The sequence below is a fragment of the Lepus europaeus genome, chromosome 6 (assembly GCF_033115175.1).
Source record: "Lepus europaeus isolate LE1 chromosome 6, mLepTim1.pri, whole genome shotgun sequence".
NCBI classification, from domain to species: domain Eukaryota; kingdom Metazoa; phylum Chordata; class Mammalia; order Lagomorpha; family Leporidae; genus Lepus; species Lepus europaeus.
The window spans coordinates 114,198,474-114,225,175 of NC_084832.1; the positions used below are offsets into that span (position 1 = coordinate 114,198,474).

General features: G+C 42.1%; 1 protein-coding gene across 1 annotated transcript; it reads right to left on the reverse strand.

Annotated features, from left to right (window-relative positions):
• Positions 1–450: 450 nt before the first annotated feature.
• LOC133762516 (sulfotransferase 6B1-like) lies at positions 451–26,702 on the reverse strand. The gene is made up of 6 exons (XM_062195524.1): positions 26,486–26,702; positions 20,333–20,517; positions 14,814–14,940; positions 8,345–8,439; positions 8,010–8,196; positions 451–612 (listed from the first exon to the last, which is right to left on the reverse strand). The coding sequence occupies exons 1-6, from the start codon at positions 26,628–26,630 to the stop codon at positions 491–493; spliced, it is 861 nt and encodes a 286-aa protein (XP_062051508.1). The 5' UTR covers positions 26,631–26,702; the 3' UTR covers positions 451–490.

Genomic DNA, 26,702 nt, shown 5'->3' on the forward strand with positions numbered 1-26,702 from the left:
GAAAGATCATGTTTCTCACTCTCATGACACCGGAGCACACTTCTGCACAGGCACTGGGGAAACGTTGAAAAAACTGTTGAAATAAAAATGGTTGTCTCAAGGTCATGATTGTCCAGATAAATAGAAAAGAAGTTCTTGCCACACACTATGATATTTTAGATAATCCCTCACCTCTTTTGTAGCCCATTCCTGCAGTTTATAGACCACTCCAGTAACACACTCTTCCTGAAGAGAACTAATCCCTTGTCTTACTGAACACCCTGCAATCTAATATGTATTTGAACCTTTCAAAAAAGTTATACTTCCTTTTATTAATAACTCTCCTATCACTGAATATAATGATAATCATCACTCACACAAGATGCGATTGACACATTCATAAAGTATCTGTTCCTCATTGAAAGTAATAACTGCTTTCCACGTGGGTGAAAATATTTACATAGTCCCCAAGCACCACATTGCATAAATGAAAACTGGTTTCATTTCCTATTTATGTCGAGTACTCTTGCAAGCGTCTTGCCAGTTCGCTGTGTTTCATTTTCTCCGTGAATAGTGCATCAAATGCTTTCTTCTGTCTTGGAGTAAAGTAGTTTAGCCAATCACCCACCACTCCTGGAAAAATTGGAAATGCATCAGACAAGCTCCTGTCCTGACTTTAGATGTACAATGTAATACTTTATCCTTTTTAGTATTTGTTGTTGTTGTTGTTGTTCTAGTACTATTGGTTGAACTCAATAATTAACACACAATTATTCTTAGGTGTTTAAATTTTAACTGAAAAGTGATCCCTGTTAAATCTAAGAGTGGAAAAAGAGAGGGAGGAGATGAACAATTTGGAACATGCTCAATCGGACTGGCCGCAAATGGTGGAGTTAGAAATGTGCCAGGGGATTCCAACACAATCCCATCAAGATGGCATGTACCAATGCCATCTTACTAGTCCAAGTGATCAATTTCAGTTCACAAATGATGGCTCTGATAGGTCTAAGAGTCAAAGGGATCACACAAACAAGACAAGTATCTGCTAATACTAACTGATAGAATCAAAAAGGGAGAGAAAGATCCAACATGGAAAGTGGGATACACAGCAGACTCATAGAATGGCAGATGTCCTAAACAACACTCTGGCCTCAGAATCAGCCCTCAAGGCATTCGGATCTGGCGGAAGAGCCCATGAGAGTATAGCAGGCATGGAAAGCCAAGATATCATGGAAAAAAAAAAAAAAAGACCTAAATGAATGATCTCTGTGAGTGAGATCCCAGTGGAAAGAATGGGGCCATCAAAGAAGGAGGTACCCTTCTCCGAAGGGAGGAGAGAACTTCCACTTTGACTATAACCCTATCGGAATAAGATCAAAGTCAGTGAACTCTAAAGGCTTCCATAGCCCTGGCAACTCATGGCTAGAGCCTAGGGAGATTACTGACGCCATGAACAGGAGTGTCAAATTGTTAAATCAGCAACAGGAGTCACTGTGTACTTACATCCCATGTGGGATCTGTCCCTAATGTGTCGTCTAAAGCGAAGTGATGCTATAACTAGTACTGAAACAGTATTTTTATACTTTGCGTTTCTGTGTGGGCACAAACTGATGAGGTCTTTACTAATTACATACTGAAGTGATCTTCTGTATATAAAGAGAATTGGAAATGAAAAAAAAACAACCTGGTGTTAAAATGGAAATGGCATAGAAAATTAATTAATTTGAAAAAAAATTATGTAGGATCTCTGTCTTTAATGTGCTGTACATTGCTATTTAATGCTATAATTAGTAATCCAATGTAGTTTTTTCACTTTATGTTGCTATATGGGCAAAATGTTGAAATCTTTACCTAATATATACTAAACTGATCTTCTGTATAAAAAAAAAAAGAACAAATTCAAATGTGTAGTATTCACAAAAGAAGTTAGCTTTGTAATAAAATGTGAGTGTTTAGTATCTCTTGGTGATAATGGGGGGATTAAAATTTGGTTTCTTATCTGTTGTATCTAGTTTCTTTTTCAATGGTGGTATATCAACTTGTGGGTTTTTTTATTTTTCATTTTTTATTTTCTATTTGAGAGAGAAAGAGATAAACAGAGACAGAGCTCCCATCTGCTGGTTTAGTCCATAAGTGCTCCAATGGCTGGGGCTGGGCTGAGGCAAATGCCAGGAGCTGGGAACTCAATAAAGATCTCAAATAAAGGCAGAAACCCAATCACTCAAGCCATCACTGTAGTCTCCCAGGGTCTGAATTAGAAGGAAGCCAAAGTCAGGAGCAAGAACTGGGCACCAAAGCCAGGCATTGCAATGTGGAATTGGGCATTGTGGCTCAGCTGCTAGGCCAAATTCCTGCCACTGTGCAGTTTAAAAAGTTGTTTCTTAAAAAGAAGGAAAGAATGAGAATATATAAGCATGACAGATTTTACTGTAGCAAGAAAAGAAGTTTCAAACCTAAAGTTAACAGAGCCATACAATAGACAATATGGATATAACATTTATTTCCCTGCTGAGCACAGCAGCAGAAGCTGTGATGGTAACCTGTCACAGAGGTGGGTAACTGGTCACACTTTCAGGAAATTTATTTTATAAAATTAATACCAGACAACTGAAGACAAATACCAAGCGACTTGTGTGACATCCTCACCTTTAATATACAGTGTTCGGTGATTAAGGTTAGAGAAATACTTCACACAGTCCATCAGCCCTCGTTGACCATACAAAGTCCCTTTCTCAGCATTGGCCACAGGATCAACCCTTGTCACTTCCACTACACACACCGTGCCAAACCCCAGCCCTGGCTCTTGCCCACCGTGACCTTTTGCCATTTCGGTTCTCAAGCTGCATCCCCGGGGTCCACAAGCACTGGAGCCAGAGGTACATCACTCCAACCCTTCCCAGCGTGTCTTACGTGGCTTTCTGTTCTTTCCTTGACAATTGGCTTATAAACTCTCCCAAATTAGGGACTGTGATGTATTGTTCACGTGTAATCCTGCAATGCCCACCCCAGTGCTGACCGGCAGCCAATGGGGTGTGCAGGAAACACACTGTAACTTGCTTGGATGTGAGATGACGTCACCCACAGCAAAGAAATATACCACAACTGAGGCAATGTCAGTGTTGCTTCTTCCTGAATTTAAGAAGGTGCAAAGAGGAATTCTGTTGGGAAATAAAAAGTGGAGGTGAGAGGGACAGAGAAAAGAGAGTAGAACTGGAAGGCAGGTACCAGAGCCAGGAAGTGACATACTTCTTTTTTTTTTTTTTTGACAGGCAGAGAGGACAGTGAGAGAGAGAGACAGAGAGAAAGGTCTTCCTTTTCCGTTGGTTCACCCTGCAGTGGCCTCTGTGGCTGGTGCGCTGCGGCTGGCACACGGCACTGATCCGAAGCCAGGAGCCAGGTGCTTCTCCTGGTCTCCCATGAGGTGCAGGGCCCAAGCACTTGGGCCATCCTCCACTGCACTCCCGGGCCACAGCAGAGAGCTGAAGAGGAAGAGGAGCGACCAGGACATAATCCGGCGCCCCAACCGGGACTAGAACCCGGTGTGCCGGTGCCACAGGCAGAGGATTAGCCTATTGAGCCGTGGCGCTGGCCATGACATCACTTCTAAAACACACACCAAGATGGGCACAAAGCTAACACCATGAAGCAAAAGAGTGAAAAGTCCTGGCCACTTAACAAGAGTCTTTGGGTCTCTGGTCCATCCCAGCTCTGCCTTCTGGCTGGCCTACCACTGTCCCTGAACCACTGTGGTCTTCCTTCATTTGCCTGGATTCCTGTTGTTTGCTTGCCTTAATCTTTCACTCTGGATTTTACTATTTTTTAAGGGAAAAAAATCCTCTAAAATAATATAGTAGTTATATATGTAGGTCACAGAAAATACAGATAAGCAAGGAAGAGAAGAGCCAAGGACTACACACAGCCAACATGGCTAGCAGATTTGCTGACACACATTCTCCCAGGTGTTTTCTTCATAAACATATCCGTGCATATAACCTACATTTAAAACTACACGATTATAACCTGCTTTTTGTGCTCATTAAATTTGTACTTTGATTTTATATCTATACATATATATGTATAGTAAATAGTGGAGGAGAATAAGACAAATAATGGATCAAAGAAGCAACTGAAAAGAAAATTAGAAAATATCTTAGGACAAACAAAAATGAGAATACAACATACCAAAATTTATGGGATACACCAAAAGCAGTAGTAAGAGGGCAATATTTAATAGCAAATGTCCACCCTCAACAAGAAGATCTCAAATAAACAACCCAACCTTACCACTCAACTAGTAAAAGAAGAAAAAATTAAGTCCAAAATGAGCTAAAAGAAGAGTAATGATTAAAGCAGAAATAAGCACACTAGAGAATAGAAAAACAAAAGACAAAATCAATAGAAAATACTTTGTCTTTTGAAAAGAAAAACAAAATTGAGTAACCTTTAGCTAGACTAACAAAAGGCTCAAATAATTAAGCCTGTCTGCACTCAAATCTTGCCGCTACCACACGCTAGTGGTGTGACTTTGGCCCAGTTCATCGGGCGATTGGGTTCTCAGAACACATGGAGACCATGAAAATCATCCTCCAGTCTATTGTCAGATTTAAATGAGAGAAACAAGTCGTGCACCTGGCGCGTGGTAGGTGCTCAAGAAATGCCAGCTATGCTTATAGAATCTATTATTTTCATGACTTGATAATCAACTTCTGTATGGATGTGACTCAGGTTCTGATTAGAGATCATTTAAGTGCATTCCAGGTTTTGTTATAAGCAATACTGCAACATCAATCCTGCCTTTGCATCTTTCCACACTCCTATAGTTTCTTCCCCTAATTTTTAATATATGTAGACCCTTGATCTTCTCATTTGTCACCTTTTCTCTCTGTCCACCATAGTCCTTTCCAGATTAGCTCTATATCTGACTTCACATAGGCATAAATTCTCGTCTGTAATCAATGACTTTGAAGTCAGAGGATGGATCCCCAACTCCCACTGCCTCCATCCAATGGAAGGAGTTAACTGAACAAGTTCTATTGGCCCATCCTGTGATTGTCTTTGAATAGCACAGACTTACCAACAGGCACTCTTGCTGACTAATGGAATTAGACAGTGTCTACTGTTAATCTTCTGGGCTTAGATCCAGCACAAGGAAAACATTGACTAGACAGAATTTAAATGCTCTGGAATTAATGTTGTTAGCTACAGTGATGTAGATATGAGTTCACCTGGGGGTAATTGCTAGGGTTACTAGTGTGGCAGGTTAGAGATTAACTCATTCCCATTCCAGTAAGATTTCACAAGTTTGTAGGATAAGACTGTCAATATTGATTATCTTGTTAATCAGAATCTCAAAGGGCAGTGATAAAAGATGTCCACAGTAGCACCAAGTATCAGAATTTCCTTATTCTTCACTGCCCTCTTTACAAGACCTCTCCCAAAGTCTTTGTGATTCTCACCCTTTTGCTTATTTTGCTCTTCCTCCTGTATCCTTTTCTCAATTCTCTCCAACTTTCCCAGTCCCTCCTAATCTTTTCTTGGTCCCTGCCTCTTCTCAGATTCCACGTCCTGTTGCTTCTACTCTCTATTCTCAAACTTCTTGGAAGAATAGTTCTTTTTAAATACCTTTAAAATGGATTCATTTTCATTTTATTTGAAAGGCAGAGATGCACATGGGTTTGGGACGGTGAAAGAGAGAGAGACAAAGGGAGAGAGGGAGAGGGAAAGAGAGAGAGAGAAAAAAAAAAAAGAGAGAGAGAGAATATGATTCTTCCATCTGCTTGTTAACTCCCCAAATGCCTGCAGTATCCAGGGCTGGTCAGGCTGAAGCCAGGAGCCAGGAACTACATCCATGTGTCTCATGAGGGTAGCAGGGACCCAAGTCTGGAGCCACTGCCTGCTGCTTCCCAACATATTTGTTAGCAGGAAGCTGGACTCTGAAGCAGAACCAGGAAGTGAACCGAGCACTTTGACATGGGATCTTGAGTGTCTCAAGCAGTACTTTAAGCCCCGAGCCAAATCCTCATCTGGAAGAATGGTTCTTCATTACTACTTTCCTTTTGTCCCTCTTAGGGCTTCAGACCCCTCAACCTGGCTTCCATCCCTACTGCTATTGCCATGTGGGATCCTGGTTTCCTCCTATTCTTTCTTGGCTTCCCTTGGGCAGCTTCATCCCCTTTGATGTTGAGGTCTCCAGGTCTCCATCTGCTACCACTTTCTCCTGCCCTTCTCACCTCCTCTGACAGTTCTACTGGGTTCTCCACTCTGCAGAAGGCTCTTGAACTGACCTCTCATGGAGCTGCACCCCACAGTGTTCCATTCTCTCTGCCCCAGGTAGGACCTTCATTGTTCCCTACCTGGAATGTGTTTCTCCCTCATTATTTTCCTGGTAATATTCCACGCAAGCTTTCAGCATGTCCCTACTCATGTTCTGACACACCTTTGCTCATCTTACTGGCATAGCCATTCTCACCGTGTGTTATGGTTTACTTTATGATCTTTTAAAGGAAAAGGTTGTTTTTTATTCAAAAATTGATCCTTAGTTTCTAGCAGTAATAGTTCATTAATAAATACTCGCTCAATTGACTTCGCACCTCCTCCCTAGCCTTGGTTTTGCAACTATAATAAAATAAAAAGGGAGCATCAAATAAAAAATAATAATTTGCAAACCTAAGACAATATCTGCTCTACATAAGCTGGCAAAGTTTGCTTTTGGTGGGAATTATATTCGTTTGGGCCAAAGAAGGGACGCAGATATCTTTTTCTAGTAAGAAACGTGATTACATAAATATAAAACCTGTGGCCTTTTTGAGTTATAATATATCCCCCCCACCCCGATCTGAATAAAAATTCACATGGACTTTGAAACAATTCTATGTTCAAATGCATCCAACATACCTCTAAGTTCAACCTGGGAAGATTATTTCCTTCTCTTCGAATCTCCCTGAGGAGTAATGTCCCCAGATAACCCCTACTCCTTTCCCCACCCCTTACTTGCTACAAGAGGCTGAGCTATCCAGGTGGTGGGCTTGGGGAAATGTACCCTCCACGCTCATCAGGGCCTTGCCATCTCCTGAATGAACACATGTCACCTACAGCTTTCCACCAGGTCCCAAAGAGGACTGTGTTTGATCGCCAGTGACTTCGTGGCTATGTTTGTGTGACGCAGGGTAAATCAGCAGTGAATGCCCCAGCCTATAGGCCCAAGGCACCTGTTCGATGTCTAAGATAATCTCTCATTCAGTTCCTAACTGGGCATGAAAATCTCACCTCTGGAAAAAGTGCAATTCCTGGATTCCATTAAATAAATATTCACCAAGAGGTGACAATGAGCAATATACAGGGTGCATGATGGTGAAATGAGAGATTGAAAGGGTGGCAATACAATGTTCTGTCAAACTTTACAAATTGTTTGGAATTATGTAATAATGAGTTTGTGACTATTTTAATTTATTTTATCTGAGTGAAGTCGAGCATCTTTGCCCTGGTTTATTGTTGGATAGCCCTTGCCTATTTTCCTATTGGACTATGGTGCCTTTACTTTTTATTTGTTGAACTCTTACACAGAAGAGCCATAAAGCCTTTGACTACTATGCAAATTAAAAATATTGAATCTCAAAAAAAATTTTTTAAAAAGAAAAAGAAAGTGGCAAAAATGAGGCTATAGTCATTCCTTAGTATGGACAGGGGATGGATTCCTGAACCTCACGTATACCAAACTCTGCAGATGTTCAAGTCCTTCATATAAAAAATGCTGTAATGTAACTTATGTACATCCCCCATTCTTTAATTCACCTTAGGATACTTATTGTGCCTGGTCAGTGTAAGTGTTCTGCCAATGGTTGTTATACTATATTGTTTAGGCAACAATGACAGGAAAAAGTCTGTTCGTGTTTAGTACAGACGCAATTTTTCTCCAAATATTTTTGTTCTGCATTTGATTGTGTCCATACCTACAGAACCTGCAGATATAGGGGACAAACCGCACTCCCCAGTGTACACCCCAGACCCTGCACCAGATCTTCCTGACTTACCTTTCCGGAATACCAGGCTCCGGTTAGATGTGAGTGCACAGATGGTATGATTGGGGTCACAGTTTTCTTTGACTGCATTAGTTTTCATTTCACTGAATGATGCTTTCCAGGCAATCTTATTAATGTCACTGTCACTCACGTTTATGCCAAGGAAAGTTGTTATTTTCTTTATATTCTTAGGAAGATCCTGAGCAGTAAGCAGATTTAAAGAAAAAGCAGAACTTTCATCAAAACAGCAAATGTATCCCCTGAAACCTTAAAGCAGAATTCATTGACTTCCTATTTTAAATTAATTTGATTTAAATTTTGATCATTAAACGGTAGAGAAGACTTACTTTCTTCATTTCTTCATAGAATATAATTAGAACATTTTTGTCATTTTTGTGCTCTTCCCAGCTTAAAACATGATCAAACCAGGATCCATATACAACTGGAAGAAAAATGAATTGTTGGCTGATTATTAAATATTATGGCTTTTGTCTCTGGGTTCTTCCTACCATGGTGAAGAAGTCAACTTGAAGCACATACTTTTTGGATGCTGGAATTAGAGTTTTCCTTCAATGAGCGCAATTTTACTACTGTTTGAACTAGATATGATTCTGAGTGCCAAAATCTTTTAATAATCTCAGTGTCTTAACCACTGCACCAACTACTACCTGCCCCTAAATGTATCTGAGAGGCAAAGAGAAGGATAGGGAGAGAGGGAGAGGGAGAGGAGAAGAGGGGGGAAGAGGAGGGAGAGGGAGATGAAGAGGGAGAACAGTCAGGACTGGGCCAAGGTCGATGTTGGCTACAAGGAACTCACCCCAGATCTTCCATGTGGGTGATAGGAGCCCAACTACTTAGGTCAACCCTACTGCCTCCAAGATCTGCATCATTAGGAGCTGGAGTTAAGAGCCACAGCTCTGTATCTAACCCAGGTACTCTGATTAGATCATTGGACATCTACACTGGCAACTTAACCAGTTGTGCAACTAATGCCCACTCCTATAAACTTCTTTTTTAAGAAAATGAATCTAGGGGCCAGAGCTGTGGCATAGTGGGTAAAGCCTCTACCTGCAGTGCCGGCATCCCATATAGGCACTGGTTCAAGTTCCAGCTGCCCCACTTCCGATCCAGCTCTCTGCTATAGCCTGGGAGAGCAGTGGAAGATGACCCAAATCCTTGGGCCCCTGCACCCGCATGGGAGACCCAGAAGAAGCTCCTGGCTCCTGGCTTTGGATCAGCCCAGCTCCGACAATTGCAGCCAATTGGAAAGTGAAGCAGTGAATGAAAGACCTCTCTCTCTCTCTCTCTCTCTGTAAATCTGCCTTTCAAATAAATAAATATATATTTTTTAAAAATAATCTATTTCCTTAAGACAAGTCTGAAAATAGTCTTTGGGATTTATCTTTGGTTGATATTAATTCTTTTTTTTTTTTTTTTGACAGGCAGAGAGGACAGTGAGAGAGAGAGAGAAACAGAGAGAAAGGTCTTCCTTTTTGCTGTTGGTTCACCCTCCAATGGCCTCTGCAGCCAGCGCATCTCGCTGATCCGAAGCCAGGAGCCAGGTGCTTCTCCTGGTCTCCCATGCGGGTGCAGGGCCCAAGCACTTGGGTCATCCTCCACTGTACTCCTGGGCCACAGCAGAGAGCTGACCTGGAAGAGGGGCAACCAGGACAGAATTCGACACCCCAACTGGGACTAGAACCCAGTGCGCCGCAAGGCGGAGGATTAGCCTATTGAGCCACAGCGCTGGCTGATATTAATTCTTTATAGTTGTTATTAAATGACAGGCTTAAGAAAACCTCCAGGACTTAAAAGTAAAATATAATGCAAAATAACTTCTTTGGTAGTGATGATTAACAACAAAAGGTACTTCTATTATCTCATGAAGTTGACTAGCTTGAATCATAAAGCATAAAACTGTAATTTAAAATATTGCAATATACATCATTCCATGTATCTTTATCATCCAAAATTTAAATCCTAGCTAATGTCCCAAGCATAAAAGAACTGCTCTACCAGCAATTTCCTGATGACCTGCTGACTTCTGTTTCATTGAATAATCATTTATTAAACCATTAGTGTCTGCCAGACATTGTCCAGATATTTTAAACATAAAAGCTTTGGATAAGTTGGATTATAATTAAATCCAAAGTAATTGCAATTTTTCATCTTTTGAGAAAACAAAGGGTAAGAAAACAACCATGTATTTTTAAAACAAGAATTTCTGGAATTACCATGGTGTTCAAGAGTCAGGCCAATATTTTACCCCAGGGACCCACATGGTTATGTAATAAATGGTGCTTAAAGCGCTTCCCTGATAGTCTTTAGTTATCAGCAATCTTGGAGTATTTTTGTAGCTTACACAACAATTTCTCTTACAATTACTCAAATGACCATGTCAGTGATAAGGAATTCATCTTCTATGAATGACCAACCTTTTCCTAGATGCAAACACCTGTAGAAGACTGATTTTTCCCCACGGGTAACCTGCTTCCCCATACTAGCAGCCATGGCCCCGTCCTGGAGATGGCATCACGGTCTAGACCTACTGATGCTGCACATGCCCCCGAGTCCTGGCCAGGAGTCTGGGCCAGGAAAGAGACCCAGCATAACACTCTTGGCTAAGTGTAATTGACCTTGCACGTTACAGTCTTTGAGTAGAAAATGTATTGCAACACACCTCAGAATGGATCGAAGAACAACCATTGAGAGCAGAGTCTGATCATAATTTGAGAGCCTGCTGTTCTATTAACCACTAATTAATTTATAACCCCCACTCTGCAAAATGACTTAAGCCTGCCAAAAGAACTTCACAAGATTGGCTGCCTGTGCCTTCCCTGCTAATATTAGTCCTATATTTGCAAGATGTTTTTAAGAGGGTTAAAAATTTTAAATGACAATTTTAAATCAGAATCTTCATCTGGTAGCCTTGAAGGAAATGTAATTTCCACAACAGAGAACTGAAAGCTTCCTCATGTTGTAAAGGCTTCTCCTCACATCCTTCTCCTAGTTATAGAACCATCCCACCACTGCTGACCTATCATGCCTGCGTTGTCCTCTCTCTGCTCCCCCAAATGACTCTTTCTCCTGAATGCCCCCCAATACAAGTTGCTCTCTCCACCCAACCAATGTGTCTTAGGGGTCTGGAGAGTGAGTCAGAAATCTCACTGCTCCATGGCCGGCGCCGTGGCTTAACAGGCTAATCCTCCGCCTTGTGGGGCCGGCACACCGGGTTCCAGTCCCGGTTGGGGCGCCGGATTCTATCCCGGTTGCCCCTCTTCCAGGCCAGCTCTCTGCTATGGCCCGGGAAGGCAGTGGAGGATGGCCCAAGTCTTGGGCCCTGCACCCGCATGGGAGACCAGGAAAAAGTACCTGGCTCCTGGCTTCGGATCAGTGCGATGCGCCGGCCGCAGCGGCCATTGGAGGGTGAACCAGCGGCAAAAAGGAAGACCTTTCTGTCTGTCTCTCTCTCTCTCACTATCCACTCTGCCTGTCAAAAAATAAAAATAAATAAATAAATAAATAAAAAATAGAAATCTCACTGCTCCCTAGAAACCTCCAGAACCCTTCTCACCTAGAGTCCAGGCTTCTCTGAGGTTCATGTGCTTAGGCTATAGTACTCTTCCGTTCCTTTTCTGTCATCAGGTGGGCCCTACAGTCACTGATGACTCAGGTTGGGTCACCATCTTCAGTGTCATCTCACGTCTTGTCATCAGCTGTCATGGCTTCCATGGATAGCTTCTAGAATATGCTACTCTCACCATTTTTGTCCCTTTCTATCTTCACTTTCTTCTCCTTGTTCATTCCTACGATCACTTTCTTGCCAATACCTTCTGCCTCCTTGCCACTTTCTGTTTATTTTAATCAACTGAAAAAGGCCATTCAGTATCGAATCAAAACACTTCACCTTCTTGTCTTCTCTCCCATTGCTGCTGCAGAAGCTTCTGTGTCTACATTTACACCTCTGCAAATGCATTTTTCCAACTGTCATGGCTCCAAGGTCCACTAATAAGACCATTTGTCCTACATGAACATGCTTCATTCTTCACAAAGGCTATTTCAAACCTTCCCCACTTTCTGCAAACCTTCTCACCTGCTCCAGTTCTAAAGAGTATCCTAGTTTCTAGTTTCTAGAAAGCACTCTGAAAATAGTAGTGCGGAAAAGCAAAACTCTGTGGAATGAAGTGGCCTAGGAAATAGAACATGAATACAAGACTGAAGAGGGTGTTGTAGAATAAAAGGAGAGTAGCTTGCTATTAGGTCCATTGAGTTTTTGCATTGTCCTGATATTACCAGAACACACTTTATAGTTATTGACTAACTTGAAGGCTTATGTGTATTTATAAACTCTGTGAAAGGTCAATTAGATGATTACATAAATGTCTAGCTATCAGTCTCTTAACTATATTGTCTCTTCATAGAACTCAATCTATATCTATACTTAGCAAGGGATCCAGGATGTTATGATGCCTTAGTTGTAAAATAATCTCCTTAGATAAACACTTGTGTGAAACTGTTTAAGTCTTCTGTGTCTAGTAGAATAATAAACAAGTATATTTCTATAGCATATTTCAGCTGCTACTTAATTTAAGTCTCTAAACAAATGAATCCTATGAAGCAGATCGTTTTGTTAGTCCTTATTTGTACTAGGAGTGTAGACCTTAGAATGCTCAAATTACTTGCTCCACAGCTATAGTCAAACTTGATGTCTTGTCCTCTGCCTCCATGGCCTGCTCTCTCCACTACACATGTTCTCATTTGCAAGGCATGCAACTCCCTCCAAAAGTCTTTGAAGAACATCTCTGAAACATGGTCACAGTTTGTGGGGAAAATTGGTACAAAAAGTTGAAATCCACGCATAGTTGTTCACAACATGCCTTTCCCCTGAGGTTTTGGAAGACCCCTTCATAAAATACACACATGCACAGAAAATCAATGATCCCTTCTTACCAATAGTGAAGTAGGAAGCTACCGTTACCACCTCAATAGATGTTTCAGAAATGCCCCTGCACTGGCATTTCTGTGGAGCATTTATAGAAAACTCATGTCCAGATCAGGAGCAGTGACAGTCCTGCTCCAGCCGGGGCTCCTTAGACCCCAGCAAGCTGTGCTCTGCCTTCTATGCATCACACAGCAAGGAGGATGTGCCCGATAAAAGCTTGGCCGGCAGGGAGGGCCGGGGACCCTCAGTGTGGAATAAGGGTAGACAGAACACAGCATTTCTTGTGTTGAGGAAAAGCAGACTCGAGGTCTGTTCTAAGAACAATAATTTATGTATTTAAACTCTGCTGATTCCAAAAATGGAATTGAGCTGGAGTGAAGCACGCTAACTATCTCCAAATATTTAGAAGGCGATCGTGGGAAAGTAGAATTAATGATCGGAAGACCTCTTGCTTTTTGGATAGATGATGGCCCAGAATGAAGGACAAAGATTTTGGAGCGGACACCTGGCTTTAAATCTTGGATCTGCTCCTAACTGGTTATGCATCAGTGGACAAGTTACTTGGCCTCTCAAGGTTTGCATTTTCATTCTTTTCAGCTATAAAATCAGGATAACAACATCTACCTTATGGTCCTCAAGTGAGGATGAAATGAGATAATGTTTGCCTATCACTTAGCTATGTGTCTGTATTCCATGGCAATTTTTTAAAAAATTTTTTTACAAAACACCTTGCAAGTTCCAAGATGCAATATATGGTTTCAAGGGTTGATGAACCTGCAGCAAGGGTTAAGATGGCCAAGGTCATAGTGCACAACTCTGGGGGGTCCTGCACGAGTGATCCACACAGCAGATGGGTGACTAGATAAGTTTTAAAATATCTGTCATTCCTGATTCTAACTAGATGTGGACCTGTAGTGAAGGAGGAAAACAAACCAGAAAGAGAAGTCAAAAGGGTGTGAGCTTAATGACTTCTACAGAGAGCAGAGCAAACAGAATGAAGCCACTTCGGTTGAATTGTCCACGTCCTCACATGGACAGGGCACCCCTGCTGTTACTTCGCTGTTGTTAACAAGTCAAAGTTTCACACTTTACAAGCAAAATAGCGCAATTAGCAGTGACGATCTAGCCCAGCCTAGGGAAAGACAAGAACTTCTCCGTGTTCTAGCTATTTCTAAGGCATGTCTCCTCTAAACACTGTGCAGTCTTCGTATATTATTTTTGTTTACTAAAAGGCTTGGGAATTGAGACTAGTTTGCTTTTTAGCTTTTGAAGTGCTTCAGAGTCTTGGGGAGAGGAATAAATTCCAAGGCCTTGCAGCGTGTTCTGCACAGCGCGGTGGAATCCTGGTCCATTGTGGTGTTTCCGGGAGGAATTATTTTCTGTTCGTTTTGATGAAAACAATTCTTTGAAAATTTAATTGTTTGTCTGGGGAATGTGTGTGTGTATGTGTGTCTCCTGTTAGTTTATTTGTGTTACTTTACTTCCCAGCCAGGCATAGATGAGTTTAAGGCATGTGTCAGGGAACCTGTTCAGGTCTCTGCTTTCTCTTTTACCACTCTAATCAGTGCATAATTATTTCAATGAAAAGACTCAAAGCAAAAAATAATAATGCAAAAAAACCTAATGCTCATATCCAGATTTAATCTCTATTTTGACAACATAAAAACCAGTTCAATGAATCACTAATAAGGTCTACCTATATGTGACAAGAAAGATTGAGAAGAAGCTGAAAAAGAATTTGCTAAGAAATAAAAGAGTAGTGGAGTCAATGCATGTGTACTTCCGAAAACATGCAGTTAGAATTCAGCCAATGCTTTCCTTGTGAGCTAGAAAGTTCACTGCACATCACAAATAACAATGTTTGTGATATTTACCATCTCCTTGTAGGAACAGCTCTAAAAATGTAGCCCAGGTTTCCACACTGGGAAGGTGGGGGTTATCTCTGTAGTAATGGAAGAGAGAAACAGCTGTGTCTTTCGGATTCCTCACAATGTAGATAATCTGTTAAAAAAAAAATCAATTTATTCTTGGGTGGAATTAACCCCAGTACTGCCACTTGGCGATGCCCTCATTCCACACTGGAGTGCTGGTTGGAGTCCTGGATATCCCACTTTGACCTAGTTCTCTGCCAATGCACTCGGGGAACAGCGGATGAGGGCTCAACTACTTGAGTCCCTGCCACGCACTTGGGACCCCTGGATGGAGAACTTGACTCCTGGCTTCAGTGTGGCCCAGCCTTGGCTGCTGTGCCATTTGGGAAGTAAAGAAGCAGATGGAAGCTCTCTCGCTCGCTCGCTCGCTCGCTCACTCTCTCTCTGTTTCTTCACCCCATACCTCCAAATAAATAAATCTTTTTTAAAAACCATCCTAAAAGAAGTTAGTAGCTCAAATCCCAAGATGTGCAAATCTCAAGATTTTGGTAGCTCCCACTGCTAAGTACAGACAGACTTGGGTCAGGGTCTCTTACAACTTAACATGCATAAGAACCATCGGGGATCTTAGGAAACTGCGAACATGGATTCAGGGGCACTGGAGGAAGTCTGGTATCCTGCCTGCATTTCTCACAAGTTCCCAGGTGCTGCTGATGCTGCCTGTCCACTGATCACCCATTTTATATTTAGGGGCTAAATTCAGCCCTAACTTTTAGGAACACACACAGGGAAAACCCTATCATTTGCAGCAAAAAAAAAAAAAAAAAAACTTTAAAAATATGCATGTATTATGCAATTGATTTACATGTAGTCAGATTTCTTACAAATTACATATACTTAATTATAGGACAAATAATTTTTTTTCTAACATTGAACCCTTGAAAGAATAGGGAATCTGAGACATTCTTCCAGTTTCCATAAACATGGCAACTTCAGTTTAATTCAATGCACTATTTATTTAGTACCTACTGTATACCAGTATGCATGGTTCCAGGTCCAATAAATGTGATAAGGAGGAAGATGAAAGGGTCTAGTCCCCTCAGTGCTTAGTCGAGTGAGGCAGGCAGATAGTCAAACGTGCCCTCACCAATGCAGTGTAACTGGGGAGGCCTTAGGCGCCGTAGGGGTGTATGAGCAGCCTCAGGACACCAGAGTGAGAAACCTGATAGAAGAGGAATATTCTGAACCATGTTCAACATTCGGTGAGTACAAGACGTTCTTGCTTTTTCACCGGCAATCAGGGCGGACACATTTTACTTCGATAAGAGTCTTTGCTGAGTCATTTTCGATCCATAACTAGCTTTCTGAGTCATGTTCACAGTCCAGGGACTGTGGGGTCCACATGTACAGTGCCTGTTCCTCTTTGAGAGACGACTAAAGGTCACTGTGGGCAGCAATGAAAGCCACCTTTACCCCTCTCCACGACCCTTTCTTTATCCCAAGAGATAATGTGGACTAACCCACCCAGAAGGCTTTCTCTAACTGCTCTAGCCCTTCTGAGCAGGTGCACAGAGTCCCAAGATTCAGAGAACATTCTCAATATTCCACTGCCTTTGCAAAAAGGGACACAACTGGGAAAGCCTCAGTCATGCAGTTGGACATATTTGGATGAAGAAAAGAATTGTTTAGGGCCTTGGAGACCCCCACACTCCTGCAAATTACATGTCCATATACCCACTGGGAAAGACAACGCAACCCATCAACACATGTTTTGCCAGAGAATATGCAGTAACTTCAAAAAGTTCATGGAAAATGGAATTAACAGATAGGCTTATTTTGGTGCAAAATTCCTGAAATCCATAATATTTGCATACTATAAGAAATTAGGGGCCGGCGCCGTGGCTTAACAGGCTAATCCTCTGCCTTGTGGCGCTGGCACACTGGGTTCTAGTCCCGGTTGGGGCACTGGATTCTATCCCGGTTGCCCCTCTTCCAGGACAGCTTTCTGCTATGGCCCGGGAAGGCAGTGGAGGATGGCCCAAGTGCTTGGGCCCTGCACCTGCATGGGAGACCAGGAGAAGCACCTGGCTCCTGGCTTCAGATCAGTGAGATGCGCTGGCCGCAGCAGCCATTGGAGGGTAAACCAACAACAAAAAGGAAGACCTTTCTTTCGGTTTCTCTCTCTATCCACTCTGCCTGTAAAAAAAAAAAAAAAAAAGAAAGAAAGAAAGAAAGAAAGAAAGAAAGAAAGAAAGAAAGGAAGGAAGGAAGGAAGGAAGGAAGGAAGGAAGGAAGGAAGAAAGAAAGAAAGAAAGAAAGAAAGAAAAGAAATTAGAATTATTATGGAGGAGGTTGGAAGATTGTAAGCAGACACAAATATTAAAACATCAGGAAATGAACTAGAAAGCATGCATTTTATAGAAGAGAGTTCACAAACATCAAAATGGACAAAAACAAGGGGCAGACGTTTGGCATGGCAGTTAGCATGCTACATGGGGTGCCCACATCGCAGGTCGGATGGCTGCATTTCCAATCTAGCTTCCTGCTGACTCATACCCTTGCAGGTGATGGCTCAAGTACTTGGGTGCCTACGCTCACACAGGACACCCAGACGGAGTTCCTGGCTCCTGGCTTTGGCATGGCCCAGCCCCAGCTGTTGCAGTTATTTGGGGAGTGAATCAGAGCTCTGCCTTTCTCTGTCTCTCTGCCTTCCAAATAAACAACAACAACAAAACAAGGCATTAACTTAATTTTTTTTTACAAAAATAGGAGAAACAAGGATTAGGAAAAACATACAGAATGCCAAGCAGGGGTGAGAGTTGGTAGGGAAAGACTGGGGGAGGCACTCACAGCCTGGCAGGCCCTGCCTGGGCAAGGAAGGCTGCTTGGGCCGCAGCTCCCAGGGGCTCAGCCCTCAGTGACAGTGGGCAGGCCAGTCCCATAGGAGGCTTGGGCCAGCAGAGAATCCAGGTCCCACAGGGCCATACTGTATCTCCAGGCTGCATCTTCGGTGTGGTGGATAAGGAACACCTTAACCTGTCTGAGCTTTGCTCTCTTTATCTTATGAAAGGAAAAACACCTGCATTTGCCATTGTTGTAACGCATATAGGAACACATAGCTCAATGCCTGATAGACTCTCATTATCAACGTCACTGAAAGGTCCCAGGTCAGGGTTATTGAACTGCCTGACTTCCGTTTCTCCATAAACCTTCAATCTTCTCTTCTCTCTCTCTCTCTCTCTTTCTCTCTCTCTCCCATTTCTCTATTTCTTCCTTTCCTTCTCTGTCTTAGAAACCATCTGTTTGCAATGAAAATGACTGCTTGGGTGAGAGTGCAATCAAGTTAATACACCCTCCCCAATTCGGACAGATTTGCCACAGACAGAAGCAAAACTCCATGACATGTTACCTGCGGTTGATTGTGTTGACTTTCGTTTGGGCAGAAGAATAGGTGGTGTGCACACAGGCACTGCGGGCACAGAGTTACAGTCGAGGGAAGATCAGCTTTGGTGTGTGCACATTCTGCTGGGAGGTGGCTTGGGTTTGCTGCTTAGATGACAGCTGATGCTGTTAGAGACTTCATTACTGCAAACTGGTTCCAGCTGTCACATGCATTGCATCTCTTGCCTTTACTTTTCAATTATTTATTTTAATAAAATAGAATTTGAAAAGAATTCTCTTATACAAACAAAAGTGCTTCTAGAAGTTCATGGAAAATTGTATTAAAAGATAAGTTAACTTTGGAGGAAAAATTGTTGAAATGTACGCAGCTTTTTCATAATACACATCTCCATGATTTTTTTGAAGACCTCTCTGTGCATGGATTTCAAAACTTGTTGCACCAAAATAAACTTTTAATTATATTTTCTATGAACTTTTACAAGTACCCTTTGGTCTCTAAAGAAAATAAAATCCAACCTAACATCATACTATTAACAATCACTTGACTCATTAATACAACTAAATCTGGTCTTTTTAAACTTTTTATTTATTTATTTGGTAGGCAGAAAGAGACAGAAAGACAGACTCAAAGAGACAGCCATCTGGTTCATTCCCCCAAATACCTGCAAAAATCAGGCTGATCCAAGGAGCCCTGAGCTCAATCCAGATCTCCCACGTGGGTGGCAGGGCCCCAAGTACTTGAACTGTCACCTGCTGTCTCCATGGGTGTGCATTAGCAGGAAGCTAGACTCGGAAGTGGAGCTGGGACTCAAACCCAGGCACTCCAGTATGGGATGTGGGTGTCCCAAGTGGCAGCTTTACTGCTGTACCATACAGTCCTCTTTTTTTTTTTTTTTTTGACAGGCAGAGTGGACAGAGAGACAGAGAGAAAGGTCTTTCTTTTCCGTTGGTTCACCCCACAAATGGCCACTTCAGCCAGCATGCTGCGGTCGGCACACCGCGCTGATCTGAAGCCAGTAGCCAGGTGCTTCCTCCCGGTCTCCCATGCGGGTGCAGGGCCCAAGCACCTGGGCCATCCTCCACTGCCGTCCCGGACCACAGCAGAGAGCCGGACTGGAAGAGGAGCAACCGGGACAGAATCTGGCGCCCCAACCGGGACTAGAACCTGGGGGGTTGGCACCGCAGGCGGAGGATTAGCCTATTGAGCCCTGGCACCAGCCCCATACAGTCTATCTGCTGTACCCTTAGTCTTCTTTTTAGGTCCCTCTGTCTGTATATTTAGCTAAATAGGCAGTAGAAACTGACTTTAAAATGCAGCTTCTACTTACCATTATCCCATAAATGTTTCTCCAGGAAAAAAATTGCAATAAGAAAAATACAAAAGTAGAAAACATTCTTTTAAATTAGAATACATTTCTAAAATAATATGTGTCCTATAAAAATGTCCTGAGATAACTATTCTTCAGTGTTTATATTAAAATTTATATTTTTCCTTTTCTATATAATCCCTTGCAAAATTGATAGCTAAAACAATTAAAATTGGAGGATATTTCAAGAAGTTTATGGAAAATTCATATTACAAAAAAACTAGGCCTGGATTTCATTTTTTTTTTTTTTTTTTACAGGCAGAGTGGATAGTGAGAGAGAGAGAGAGACAGAGAGAAAGGTCTTCCTTTATCATTGGTTCACCCTCCAATGGCCGCCACGGCCGGCGCACTGCAGCCGACGCATTGCGCTGATCCGAAGCCAGGAGCCAGGTGCTTTTCCTGGTCTCCCATGCGGGTGCAGGGCCCAAACACTTGGGCCATCCTCCACTGCACTCCCAGGCCACAGCAGAGAGCTGGCCTGGAAGAGGAGCAACCAGGACAGAATCCAGCGCCCTGACTGGGACTAGACCCCGGTGTGCCGGTGCCGCAAGGCGGAGGGTTAGCCTTTGAGCCACAGCGCCGGCCGGATTTCATTTTTTTGCATCAAAATAAACATCATTTAATTCTATGATTCATCAGACTTCTTGAAGTAGCCCTGTATAAATGGCACTTGCTTTGCTGCTTTCAAGCTGTGTGGCAGAGGAGGAATCCATGCCAGACTCCCAAGTGTTGGCCCTTAGCCCCAGAATTTACCTTGCATTGCTTTTGTTTAACATCCAAGGGTAGCAGGTTGTAGCTCAAGTGCGTTGGAATTACCCTTCTCCCAGAATACATGTTTAGCTCTTCAAGTCTGGAAATGTCTCCGAGTTCGATAGGAGGTGTGAGGGTAATTCTAGCGCTGGGAATGTTCTCAATGATTTCTGCAACCCAGTGAGTACCTTGATGTAAACATAAAATGAAACACAAGTTTAATTAAATGTCACTCTTGATGAAACGAACATAGAAAATGAGCATACTGCAAAAGCAACGAAAGCATTAATTCTATCGTACACGGTTATTATTACCACCTGACACCCCTTGAAACCTGTTGAGACACTTGAGATGCTAATTCATTTGGCAAGTGAATCACATCTTAAAGAGCTGAAGGGTTATGAAAATAACATGCTGTGTGCTCAGCTTGAAACCCTCTTCTATGGCCGCACTCAGCCCCAGGCCCTTACCCCCCTGCCCAGATCATGCGGATCTTTCCAGATGCCATGCCTACCGGTCCTGTGAGCTGGTGTATCTCTGGGCCCTACCCCAGTGGTGCTGCTCACCCTTCTCTGTCTCCCCAGCGTCCCAGCCCCTACCTCGACAGGAGCACATTCTAGAACATAGTTGCCATCACTTGTGTGTATGTCTATCTCCCCATTTCCCCTTAGAGAGAGACCATGAGCCTGATCTATGTGTGTGTGCAGAGAGGAACTGTGAAACAAAGTATTTGAACCATGAATGTATGCTATTTCCAAACATCATAGAGACATAAGCCTGTTACCATGGCGTCTGGAAGGACTACAACTCGATGTGTACAGAAAGCAATCAGGGCAATGCTCCCGTGTTGTACAGTAGCACATTGGAGCAGGGACAGAGAAATGTGCAGAGGGTGGGCGGATGTTTTCTAATTTGGAACCAATGTCCCCAGAGGATCTGAATCCAGCCTAGCCTCCACTTACTTCACAGTAATTTCAATGAGATAAAACACTAAAACTTTACAGTGGAATAAATACTTAGCGTTTAAACAGCACTCTCATTTGCATTGTATTTTAAGATTGACTTAGATTATAATGTTCATGTCCTAAATATTTATAATTATACTATCCATACCAATGTGAGTTACGAAGTAGTGATTTTTGTATTTTTACTGTATGTTAATATTTTAATTAATTAACATTTGAAGGCAGAGAGACAGTGACAGAGATCTTCCATCAGCTGATTGACTCCTCATATGCCTGCAACAGCCGAGGTTGGGTCAGGCTGAAGCTGGAGCCGGGAACTCGGTCTGGGCCTGCCCTGTGGTTGGCAGGTACCCACGGTCTGAGCTGTCGCCTGTTGCCTCCTGGGGTGTGCATTAGCAGGAAGCTGAAATCAAGAACACAAATGGGACCCAAACACAAGCACTGTGCTATGGGAGGTGGGTGTCCCAAGCAGTGTCTCCACTGTTGTGCCAAGCACCTGCCCCCATATTATTTTACAAAACACACTGACTTACTCTGATGAAGCGGAAGAGTGTATATATACAGGGATTTTGTACCTGAAGGGGATCTTCGGGTAGCTGCTGCTTTTAGATGGCAGGGGCTATCAACTTACAGCCACCAGCAAGTACAGTGGAAGCTTATGTCTGATTGTTTGTATGTGGAGTAACTTTGCCACCTGTTCTAAGAGCATTTACAATATCATAAATTGTGTTGGGCATTTACCAGGGCAGTTAAGGTGCCACTAGGGATGCCCACATTGCTATATCAGAGTACTGGGTTCAAGTCCCACTCTGCTGTTGATTCTGGCTTCTTGATAATGTGCACCCTAGGGAGCAGCAGGTGATGGCTCAGGTACTCAGGTCCCTACTCCCCACATGGGAGACCCAGATTGAGTTCTGGGCTCTTGGAGTGCCCCTGGCCGAGCCCCAGCTGTTGTGGGCATTTGTTGAGTGAACTAGCAGATGGCAGATCTCTGTCCTCATCTGTCTCTGTCATTCTGCCTTTTAAATAACTAAACAATTTAAAAAAAAAAAAAAACTACTGAGTTCAACCAATAGTACTAGAACAACAACAACAACAACAAATACTAAAAAGGATAAAGTATTACATTGTACATCTAAAGTCAGGACAGGAGCTGATCAGTTCATTGTTGCTTATAGTGTCCATTTCACTTAACAGGTTTCCTCTTTGGCGCTCAGTTGTCATCGATCAGGGAAAACAAATGATATTTTTCTCTTTGGGACTGGCTTAATTCACTCAGCATGATGTTTTCCAGATTGCTCCATCTTGTTGCAAATGACTGGGTTTTGTTGTTTCTTACTGCTGTATAGTATTCTATGGAGTACATGTCCCATAATTTCTTTATCCAGTCTACTGTTGATGGGCATTTGGGTTGGTTCCAGGTCTTAGCTATTGTGAATTGAGCTGCAATAAACATTAATGTGCAGATGGCTTTTTTATTTGTCAAATTAAATTCCTTTGGGTAAATTCCAAGGAGTGGGATGGCTGGGTTGTATGGTAGGGTTATGTTCAGGTTTCTGAGGAATCTCCAGACAGACTTCCATAGTGGCTTAACCAGTTTGCATTCCCACCAACAGTGGGTTAGTGTCCCTTTTTCCCCACATCCTCTCCAGCATCTGTTGTTGGTAGATTTCTGAATGTGAGCCATTCTCGCCGGGGTGAGATGGAACCTCATTGTGGTTTTGATTTGCATTTCTCTGATTGCTAGTGATCTTGAACATTTTTTCATGTGTCTGTTGGCCATTTGGGTTTCCTCTTTCGAAAAATGTCTATTGAGGTCCTTGGCCCATCTCTTAAGTGGGTTGTTTGTTTTGTTGTTGTGGATTTTCTTGATTTCTTTGTAGATTCTGGTTATCAATCCTTTATCTGTAGTATAGTTTGCGAATATTTTTTCCCATTCTGTTGGTTGCCTCTTCACTTTCCTGACTGTTTCTTTTGAAGTACAGAAACTTCTCAATTTGATGCAATCCCAAATGTTAATTTTGGTTTTGACTGCCTTTGCTGTTGGAGTATTTTCCAGGAAGTCTTTGCCTGTGCCTATATCTTGCAGGGTTTCTCCAATGCTCTCTAATAATTTGATGGTTTCGGGTCGTAGATTTAAGTCTTTAATCCATGTTGAGTGAATTTTTGTGTAAGGTGATAGGTATGGGTCTTGCTTCAAGCTTCTGCATGTGGAAATCCAATTTTCCCAGCACCATTTATTGAATAGACTGTCCTTATTCCAGGGATTAGATTTGGATCTTTGGTCAAATATAAGTTGGCTGTAGGTGTTTGGATTGATTTCTGGTGTTTCTATTCTGTTCCATTGGTCTATCCATCTGTTTCTGTACCAGTACCATGCTGTTTTGATAACAACTGCCCTGTAGTATGTCCTAAAATCAGGTATTGTGATTCCTCCGGCTTTGTTTTTGTTGTACAGGATTGCTTTGGCTATTCGAGGTCTTCTGTGTCTCCATATGAATTTCAGCATCATTTTTTCTATATCTGAGAGGAAGGTCTTCGGGATCTTGATGGGTATTGCATTGAATGTATAAATTGCTTTTGGGAGGATAGACATTTTGATGATATTGATTCTTCCAATCCATGAGCATGGAAGATTTCTCCATTTTTTGGTATCCTCTTCTATTTCTTTCTTTAAGGTTTTGTAGTTTTCATCGTAGAGATCTTTAACGTCTTTGGTTAAGTTTATTCCAAGGTATTTGATTATTCTCAGGTGTTTAAATTTTAACTGAAAAGTGATCCCTGTTAAATCTAAGAGTGGAAAAAGAGAGGGAGGAGATGAACAATTTGGAACATGCTCAATCGGACTGGCCGCAAATGGTGGAGTTAGAAATGTGCAGGGGATTCCAACACAATTCCATCAAGATGGCATGTACCAATGCCATCGCACTAGTCCAAGTGATCAATTTCAGCTCACAATTGATAGCTCTGATAGGTCTAAGAGTCAAAGAGATCACACAAACAAGACAAGTATCTGCTAATACTAACTGATAGAATCAAAAAGGGAGAGAAAGATCCAACATGGGAAGTGGGATACACAGCAGACTCATAGGATGGCAGATGTCCTAAACAACACTCCGGCCTCAGAATCAGCCCTCAAGGCATTCAGATCTGGCTGAAGAGCCCATGAGAGTATAGCAGGCATGGAAAGCCAAGATATCATGGGAAAAAAAAAAAAAAGACCTAAATGAATGATCTCTGTGAGTGAGATCCCAGTGGAAAGAACGGGGCCATCAAAGAAGGAGATACCCTTCTCCGAAGGGAGGAGAGAACCTCCACTTTGACTATGACCCTATCTGAATAAGACCAAAGTCAGCGAACTCTAAAGGCTTCCATAGCCCTGGCAACTCATGACTAGAGCCTAGGGAGATTACTGACGCCATGAACAGGAGTGTCAAATTGTTAAGTCAGCAACAGGAGTCACTGTGTACTTACACCCCATGCGGGATCTGTCCCTAATGTGTCGTCTAAAGCCAAGTGATGCTATGACTGGTACTGAAACAGTATTTTTATACTTTGCGTTTCTGTGTGGGCGCAGACTGATGAGGTCTTTGCTAATTATATACTGAAGTGATCTTCTGTATATAAAGAGAATTGGAAATGAAAAAAAAAAAACAACCTGGTGTTAAAATGGAAATGGCATAGAAAATTAATTATTTTGAAAAAAAAAATTATGTAGGATCTCTGTCTTTAATGTGCTGTACATTGCTATTTAATGCTATAATTAGTAATCCAATGGTAGTTTTTTCACTCGATGTTGCTATATGGGCAAAATGTTGAAACCTTTACCTAATATATACTAAATTGATCTTCTGTATACAAAGAGAATTGAAAATGAATCTTTACATGAATGGAAGGGGAAAGGGAGCGGGAGGGGGGAGGGTTGCGGGCGGGAGGGAAGTTATGGGAGGGGGGAAGCCATTGTAACCCACAAGCTATACTTTGGAAATTTATATTCATTAAATAAAAGTTAAAAAAAAAATAAAAAAAAAAAAAAAAACTAAGTACCATAAATTATTTTTTAAACTAGCACAGCAATTTTGAGATAAAATAGAATTACCTATAATTTAATATATTTAATTTTACCTGGGAGGCATTCTGAGGACACTTATTTAATTTCCCTTTGCGGCAATATTTTCCAAAAATAAAATATATATCTGGTTTATCTTTATCCACAAAAACACCCCAAGGACTCTGGCCTTATATGAACTCGGGATCCTCCCAGAGGGAGGGTCTCTTGGACCTCGGAAGAGGGGTCTGCATGCACACACAGCTCAGGGGTGCTTGGTTCTTAGTTGCTGAACTCAGGCTAGCGAAGAGGCAGATGACATCCCCGCATGGCAACCATTCTGCAAATAGCAACAACAGACAACTGGATGCTGCATATCCTGGTCACCCAGAACGAAAAATAACAGGCTGGCGCTGCGCAGTGGGCGCTGTGCAGCTGCTTGTAACACTGGCATCACATATCAGAGTGTGGGTTCAAGACCTGGCTGCTCCGCTTCCGCACCACCTTCCTGCTAATGCTCCTGGAAAGGCGGCCGAAGACGGCCCAGTTATTTGGGCCCCTGCCACTCATGTGCTAGACTTGGATGGAATTCCTGCCTATTGTCTTTTTTTTTTTTAATGACTGCCTATTGTCTTGAGCCTGGCCCAGTTCTGGCTTTTGTAGCCATTTGGGAAGCAAACCAGTATACGGAATATCTCTCTCTCTGCCTTTCAAATAAATAAATAAATATTTTTTTAAAAGAACAGGAAAATAATATATAGTTAACTTGAATTATTGACAGGATGATATTATAATAATTGTCCTTTCATGGGTGTATACCTACAAGTGAGAATAAATTGGGAATTAAAATCTCCTTAATAATAAAAATATTTATGGTTCTAATTAGGACAGAAGAAAAATATCATTTATTTGTACATCAATCATTTAGTGTGAATTAAATAAACAATTATCACTATGTCTGGTACAAAGTATGATGAGAACTTTATAATATTATAGATATTGTGGCTATTATATATCATACATATGTTAGAAACTAGAGATGTGAAAAAATTTTGGAAAATACATGTTTTGCAAAAATGATTATTATTTTTCTCATTCCATTTCTCCATTTGAAAAAAAAAAATCACACGAAGTCAAGCTTACCAGATTTTGGATAGGAAACCAGAAACACATCATCTCCTCTCGCGTCAAAAGAACCCAGGGAATTGAGAAGCTCTTTTGAAGCTGTGGTGGGCAAGAGCGTGCCCTGGAAGGTATGAAGCTCGCGGGGCAGCCTCTGCGATGACATCACTCTGGGCTCTATGAGGAACGGTCTTCCAAACAGTGCCTCTCCACAGGGAACACCGCAGATGTGCTGGTT